This window comes from Theobroma umbraticum, unplaced genomic scaffold (genome assembly GCF_002168275.2).
Source record: "Theobroma umbraticum cultivar Fairchild unplaced genomic scaffold, ASM216827v3 scaffold_4.1, whole genome shotgun sequence".
Classification (NCBI taxonomy): Eukaryota; Viridiplantae; Streptophyta; class Magnoliopsida; order Malvales; family Malvaceae; genus Theobroma; species Theobroma umbraticum.
In genome coordinates, this window is record NW_018397258.1 from 4,621,700 (window position 1) to 4,629,234 (window position 7,535).

Genomic DNA, 7,535 nt, shown 5'->3' on the forward strand with positions numbered 1-7,535 from the left:
TCCAAGTTATCTTTCAAATTTTTGTTACGATGCTTCATGGTCAGGAATCGGTGTTCTCTTTTTCTTTATTTCTAAAACCAGCATTATTTTCAATCCATCGTCAACTTGCTTTAGTTAGGGCCCTGCTAGTGGCCTATGTTTCAAGACATGAACAGCGTCACATTTTTCAACTGTCAGCCCAATTTCTTGTAAAGTTGTACTACTTAATTGTAGAGTTTTTTTTTTTTTTTGAAAAGCACTTAACTGTGGAGTTTAACAGTAACTGAAAATCAGAGTTATGCCAAATGGTTAAATGGATTAAAAGTTTACCTCAAATGAACGACCTACAGACCTGCTTGTAACTGAAACAGCTGATTTTTGTGGTAGTTGCTATCAAAAGGTTGTTAGAAGCATCTTGGTGGCAGATTCTGGCTTGTGCCTTGTACATGAATATATCATTGTTTCAAAGAAGCTTGGATACAATTTCTTTGCTGTACCTCCTACAGCCCATAGCTTTAGCTTTAGCTTCACTACTTTATTAGCCTATGGCTAAAAGAATATGGTCTAAAACAAAACGATCCAAGAATATCTCTTCTCTATAATTGTCTCTCCTTCACATTAAGATTCATCTATATTTTCTTTTCATTCTTATATGTATATTCTCAGTAATAATTAAAAAATTCGGAAAGTGCATATATAGTGGAGACAGACAATTAAAAAACATTAAATTTAAAACAACTTCCAATTAATACATGGATGAATCTACGTCCTTCCTGAGTTCAAAGCTTCTACGCCCTTAAAAGGATTAATATCAGCAGATTAAAAGACAAAAACTACATCAGAAATTCCACCAGCCTCTTCAATCCAAGGAAGGTTCAGCGTCAGTTTGCCGTCGGCTGACCACTCAGAAGCCACCGCAGCACCATTCGTATAACAGCTCTTTGGAGGAACGTTGGAATAGGCTAAGAAATTCCCACCACCTTTAACTTTGATCCTAGCAGCAGGACGGGCTCCAACCTCGTTGTAATCCAATTCTTGAATTGTTCCTCCAGAATTAAACATGTTAGTTAGACCAATAGGGGCGAATTTGGCAATGCGACCTAGCTTTTTCATGGGCACAAAGCTGAAAATCTCAAATGAAGATGGTTGGACAGCGACTTGAATCGGATCAGATTTTGATGTCACAAAGAGCAGTTTTTCGGCCTGGTCAAGGTAGACCACATACTCTTCGGCCTCACCAATTTCAGCAGCTTCCATGCATTGGTCCCATTCAATATCAGTGACATGCACAGTGCCGGAGACAGGCTTGTAGCACTGTGGATAGCCCTTGATCCTCCGCTCCTTACTAACCCAGCCGGCTCCTTGGCAGTTGAAAGATCCAATAACACCTCCATACTGCATTAAGAAAGAATACAATTAGTCAACATATCCAAGTAAGTCCATGTACAAAGAAAAAATTTGATAACAACGGGAGGTACCTTATTGAAATTCCATAGCTTGAGAATGGACTTGTTGTCAAGCAGAGGGTTTACGAAAAGGCAGTCTCTGGTTGGAAGGGCATAGCGCAGGCACTTGGGGATGGTGCCATCAGGGTAAACAAGCTTCTTAATCAGATCAAAATCGTGACAGCCAAGGGAGTCACTGAGGTAGACTGGTCCACCACAAATTGCCCTCGATCCAGCATGATATTTGGCGCAAACGTGGTCAGATTGGAACATATCCCAATCAGGTTGTATGATCTGACCCATCCACAAACTGTTATAAGCACAGTGGATCATGTGAACACCTTGCAACCAGAAAGCTCCGTTAGGATCCCCATTTGGATCCTGGAACCAGAAATCATCACCTGTTGAAACAATAATTAAATTCCGTTAGTTAATTAATTGATGTTCTCTTACGCAAGTAGATTAGGATGAAAAAGACAATCTGTTTTGACTTTCTTACCAACTCTACCCACGGCTATCTGCTTTGTCCCAAGGAAGAAAAAGTCGTTGCATTGTTGCATGCTGGAGATAATTCCAGTTCCTTTGAAGTTCTTTGACAACGATTTTGACAACCCATCGTAATAAGCCTTGGCAAGCTCCACCCTGCCTCCGAATTCTTCAGATACATATTCAAGAGTCTGGATTGAAAATATTCATAAAGAATTATTACTGTTGCTCGATCAAACATAAAATATACAAACAGATTACATATTGTACTTAAATTTTAAATCACTTACGTGAATGACATCCACTTTTACTCCCGTAACACCAGATTTCGCAAGGTGAGAATGCATAGAGTCGTAGAAATCATCAGCTTGACTTGGGTGAACAAGTCCTATCCCACCTTCAATAATTTTGTCAACAGCCAAATCTGGCATCGTCCCCTTGAGTCCCGAAGAGACATTGCAATTGGCCACCTTGCAATTGAGGTGAGCTACTCCTGGTCTAACACCACCCCAGGCACCACAAAGAGCATGCCACACCCAAATGTCATCCAAACCTTTGAACTTGGTTCTCAAATCCCTTGTAAAAGCCTTCATGCCATAGTTACCAGCCTTGCAGCCACAGCTTCCACAACCTCCTCCTGAAAGGTTGCTCTCATCTCCTTCAAACATATCATCCAATTCTTGTTTCAGCTTCTTAATCTTGGATTCAAACTCTGAAACATCAGTGGCACCAGACTGAAGGACCTTGTCACGAGCCTTGGTGGCGTGTTCGATTTCAATGGCCTTTGTGATCAGCGTCTTGGGCTTCTGTGGATTGAATGAAGGAGCATTAGGACCCAAGAAGGACCCTCCCTTATATTTTCTGAATTTCTCGCCCTCCACAAATCTGTGAAGCCTGGCAGTCATCTGCTCCCCACCAAGAACAAGGTTTTTCGCATCCTCGTTGGGGTTATCACTATCATGATTGATACTTTGCCAGCCATCATCGATAATGATAAACCTTGGTGAGACACCGCCCTCAGCAAATTCTTTCACACCCTGCCATACACCAGCTGGTTCTACGGTCAAGTAAAATGCATCCCAAGTGCACCAACCAAATTTGTCAATGATAGAAGGGACATTTTTCTCTTCCAAGAGCTTAAAGGTATTAAGATGAACCCTAATAGCACTAAATGCTTCTTTCATCAAGTTGAAAGGGTTTTCAGACACATGAACATAGGCAATCGAATTGAAAGAAGATGCCTTGACTTGAGTAGAGCCACTCTCAGCAAAGATCATGACATGGCCATCATTGCCAGGACGAAGAGCAGACCTGAAACTCCCTTCAATGATGGGTATAATTATAACATAGGACCTTATTTCAGGGACATCTAAGACTACCCATTGGGTTTCCATTTGCAAATCAGACCCCGAAGTTCCCACCCATTGTGTAGACCACCACGTTTTAAACCTGAAGACACTCAAAAAGTTCCTATCAATGAATCTACCCAAAGAGTTCATCATCCCATCAGAGGATTCATCCTTGCTGAATCCTAGGAACCCGCCTTCGTGAGACAGAGCCTGGACACGCTGAAGCAGGGGAAGCGGAGCATCAGACGCTGAGGAGTCACAGATAGACGAAAAAGGTGTGAAAGTGACATTGCTAGGAACATCATATAGCAAAGGAAAGCCTTTGACACTGAACTTGCCATTAGACAAATCAAAGTACTTCTCCAAACTACTAGAGCGGCGAAGATTGAAAATGGAATTAGCGGGATTGTTTGGAGGTGCCATGGCCAAGTCAAAAGGAGAAAAACAGAGAAACAAAAAAGAAGGAAAAAAACAAACTAAAGCGAAAACAAGACACAGGAAAGAACAAAGTACGTAAAACTCTCAAAGGCTAGATGAAACTTGAGTTGTAGTTCTCAATGTGGAAATGGAGAGCAACCTTCAGGGTTTATTATGAGCACCAAGGATCACTTTTTTGGAATCTAAATCACTAGAGATTTTAGTTACGCCTAAAAATCTGTTATCTATGATTATGATATCTTCTTTAACTCAGCCCCAGCAGCTAAAAGTGCTAATTTGCTATTATGATACAGAGTAAACGAATAAGGAAGCGAGAGATTTACAAGAGAATCAACACAGCGGAATTGAATGTACCAATTTTTGATACACTTAACAAAAATAGATGGTTTAGGAAAGGATTTACGAGGAAGAACAGTTATGGTAGTTGAAGAACAATAAAGCTGATGAACTAACAAAAGAATACTGTTAAAAAGAGCTTGAAGAAATGTTTTGCTTGCACACAGAAGAATGGTGGTGAGATTGTTCAGCTATGCACACGCGTATATATAGAGAAATAAAGGAAATGGGTGCGTAATGAAATTGAATAAAAAATAGGATCAAGTTATCTAGATGGAAAAATGTTTGGGCGGTTGGTTTGGTGATGGTTGTTTTCTGGTTTCTGCTAATTGGTTACCTTGGCATTTTTGCTTTTCTTCTTTTTAGTGAAATCATTTAGTATATGAAAAACAAATCAAGGAATTGCTTCCCTGTACCATGAATGGAAGTTATGACTAAAAAGTTACATCCAGAAACGCATAGAAACTTAAAAGCGACAATAAAGTTCTTGTCTCAAAGAACAAAAAAGGTTAAAATTTGAAGGATGATCCATGTATGAATGTATGCATGCTGACATTGACTCTTGCTAAGAGAACTAGGCACTTCTGTTAGCTCTTAGCACTCGACTAGACCGGGCTGCCTCTTCCTGAGATGCAGAAATGGAAAATGGTAGGTGGGAACTGGACACGTGCTGTATCAGCTGATTCAGCTCCAAATCAGAAAATTTAATAGTAATAAAAATTTTTCCCTGGAGCCCTTATGGGCCATGATGTCATTGGCATGGGAAATGATGACACGAGAAAAGGATCCCAAATAGCAACGCTATTCAGTATTCATCTCGAGGGAATTTGTAGCACAAGGTATTTTCAATTTTTTTTGTGGGTTCAAGGCTCCAAGCCAACCTTATCCTTGGCTAATGCTGATTAGCAGTCGTAAATTACTGCTTAAAATTGTAAAAAACACAGTAAAAAGTTTCCAAGGCATGCGCACCTCCCGTTGAATAATTAATATGATGACTATAAAGTGTTATTTCTTTTTTTTTTTTGTTAAATTAACACTGTCAGCTCTGGGCTAATTTAAGTAAGGAAAAATTGGACGTTGTGGGCCAGTGATTTCTCTCGAACACTGAAGATTGCTGGCGGATGAAACTGGAAGCCTTTTTTGTCGATATTAATTTTCTTGCTTATTCCTTAAACCAGATATATTTTTAATTAATTATATTCATTGTTTTCTGTTTATATCCTTGCCTTGGTAATTAAACATAAATAATATGAGCGAGCGTCCTTGGAGTTTTGCATGATCAATGCGCGCAATAAAGCCCCGACCCAAGTATCACGCAAGGGAATCAAAGCTTCGCCGAAGAAATTCTTTCTAAAAGCTGAAAAGATAAGGTTAATGGGAATCGGGGAAGCTCAAGTTCCTAACTTTATTTAGTTACTGAAACGTAGGAACCGAGATTGAACTGCAAAAGTTGGGGGAATAAAGAGAGTATGTTATTTAAAGAAGAATATGCTTAAGAATTAGGACAGTTTTACTTGTCTAAGGAATCAATAACAGAGTGATGAAAGCAGAATGTGAGGGGAATGAAAAAATACAAGAATATTGCCATATAACACGTAATTGATGAAGAATAAGTTTAGTTAAATGGATTAACTTAAGAAATAACACGGCTCAATGAAAACGAAATAAAACACTGAAAATTAAGTGTAGTTATCTAGGTGAATTTTATAATGTTCAACAAAAATACATATTAAATTAAAAAAACAGAGTTTGTTAAATAAATCATAAATACAAAACCTCAAATGAATTAGCGAGGCATTTTCGTTAAACAGGGTAAAGGAATGATGGCCCACGACGACATTAAGTTGGTTGCATAATTGGGCCTGAGGTTTACTAAAAAAAGTCAGAAATGAAATCAATCTGGGCCCAATTAATTAAGTTGGGTGACCTAAAGCTGCTTGAAAGTTGGAATCCACCATTCACGATGAAAAGATTGTTTTTAAAAAAACAGAGGACTCGAAACAGTTTATTTCTTCCCCTCCAAGCAAACTGATTTCCCCAGTGCCACAAAAGTCGCAAGGAAAATTTTTTTTAATTGATTCTGGAATGATCAGTTAGGAAGCAGATTATGTTACCTTCGCCTATTTCACGGACCCAAAAAAATGCATGTTTAATTGAGTGTGCTTCCCTCTTTTAAGCAGATTAATTAACGCCTAATCACAAGAATATAATCTCCATGGGGGGCACTCTTTCCTTCCTCCTTTGAACTGCCTCTTATTACAAACATTCTTAATTAGACGTATCCATGTTAAACAAAAGTTTTAAGCCAAAAAAAAAAATTAATTTATGAGTGAAATGTATTAAATGGATTAAGATAGAAATAATGATAATATGTGTAAATAATACTAGATCTATATATTAAAAATAAACGTTTAGGCAACTTGTTTGACTAAGATTTTTATCTTGTCCATCTTTTTGGGTTTCCTCTATATAGAATCCTCCCATATCTTTTTCTTTTTTTGGTCATCATTGTTCGATCAAATATCCTTTTATCACATTGTGACTACAGTACTTAAGATGAAGTTATTCATCAAATTTGTGAATTCAATTTAATTTGAGAAATTAATATATTTTAATAACAAACATAACATGAATAGAAACATAAATGAGGAAACTTTATCTTTCCGTTACAAAACAAGTAATCAAATCCTTCTTGATATTGTTTAAAAAAGCTTTTTATTATCTTTTTATATGCACACATTGTTCACAAAGATCACCAAATGTGCTAAATGTGTATATTTGTTTTCCTCTTGAATACGAATTAATTGGTCTTCATTTATTAGTTTTCTCTTAACATTTGTTTATTTTCATGCATAGTATTGGATTTAAAATAAGAAAAGTACAATCATCTATGTGTTACATTGACGTCATAAAACTTATCAATTTTTTTTTTGTTTATTTGTGATGCAAATAACTCATTTAAAATTATAGTGCGTCAAATATGGAGAAACCAAATCCCCCACTATAACTAGAAAAGTGAGCACTTATAATTAAAAGGATTCAAACTTGTTAAAACTGCCAAGTTTTTGTGGGGTCATCAACCACCGATTCAACACGCTATATTTTGGCGGTACGTGGAATATTAATATTCGTGTAGTATTACTTTTTACCAAAAGTAGAAGCTTTCGAGGATAGATTGATCGTCAAAATGTCGGTGGATTAAGTGCTATTTGTCTCAGGATATTCCCATTTCTTTAAACAAAGGCATAAATTGGTCACATCCCCCTTTATTGTAAGAGATATAATTTCAATATCTTGTAAGAACCGTCCTATCTATATAGATTAATCCTTAATCTTTTGCATCAATCACTAACATGTTCATTATATTTTTGTTGATGGCTTGATGTTAAGAAATTTTTTTTAAAAAAAGGGAATTCCAGAGGATCTTTAAAACTGATGGGCTCCCTGCTACGTTTTGTGTCTGATTATAAGGAAAAAAATGACGGGCTTACCACCCTAATTT

The 7,535-nt window shown here is 37.3% G+C and overlaps 1 protein-coding gene across 1 annotated transcript; it reads right to left on the bottom strand.

Moving 5' to 3' along the window:
- Positions 1 to 783: 783 nt before the first annotated feature.
- On the bottom strand, positions 784 to 3,682 carry STS (stachyose synthase). Its single transcript, XM_021425330.1, has 4 exons — positions 2,201 to 3,682; positions 1,924 to 2,101; positions 1,458 to 1,825; positions 784 to 1,374 (listed from the first exon to the last, which is right to left on the bottom strand). The coding sequence occupies exons 1-4, from the start codon at positions 3,680 to 3,682 to the stop codon at positions 799 to 801; spliced, it is 2,604 nt and encodes an 867-aa protein (XP_021281005.1). The 3' UTR covers positions 784 to 798.
- Positions 3,683 to 7,535: the final 3,853 nt, after the last annotated feature.

Excerpts from the sequence above, each read along its gene's own strand:
- STS (XM_021425330.1), bottom strand. The coding sequence starts at position 3,682 with ATGGCACCTCCAAACAATCCCGCTAATTCCATTTTCAATCTTCGCCGC. Across the intron at positions 2,102-2,200 it reads TAAAAGTGGATGTCATTCAC|ACTCTTGAATATGTATCTGA; the intron begins GTAAGTGATTTA and ends TTTTCAATCCAG. Across the intron at positions 1,375-1,457 it reads AGCTATGGAATTTCAATAAG|TATGGAGGTGTTATTGGATC; the intron begins GTACCTCCCGTT and ends TTCTTAATGCAG.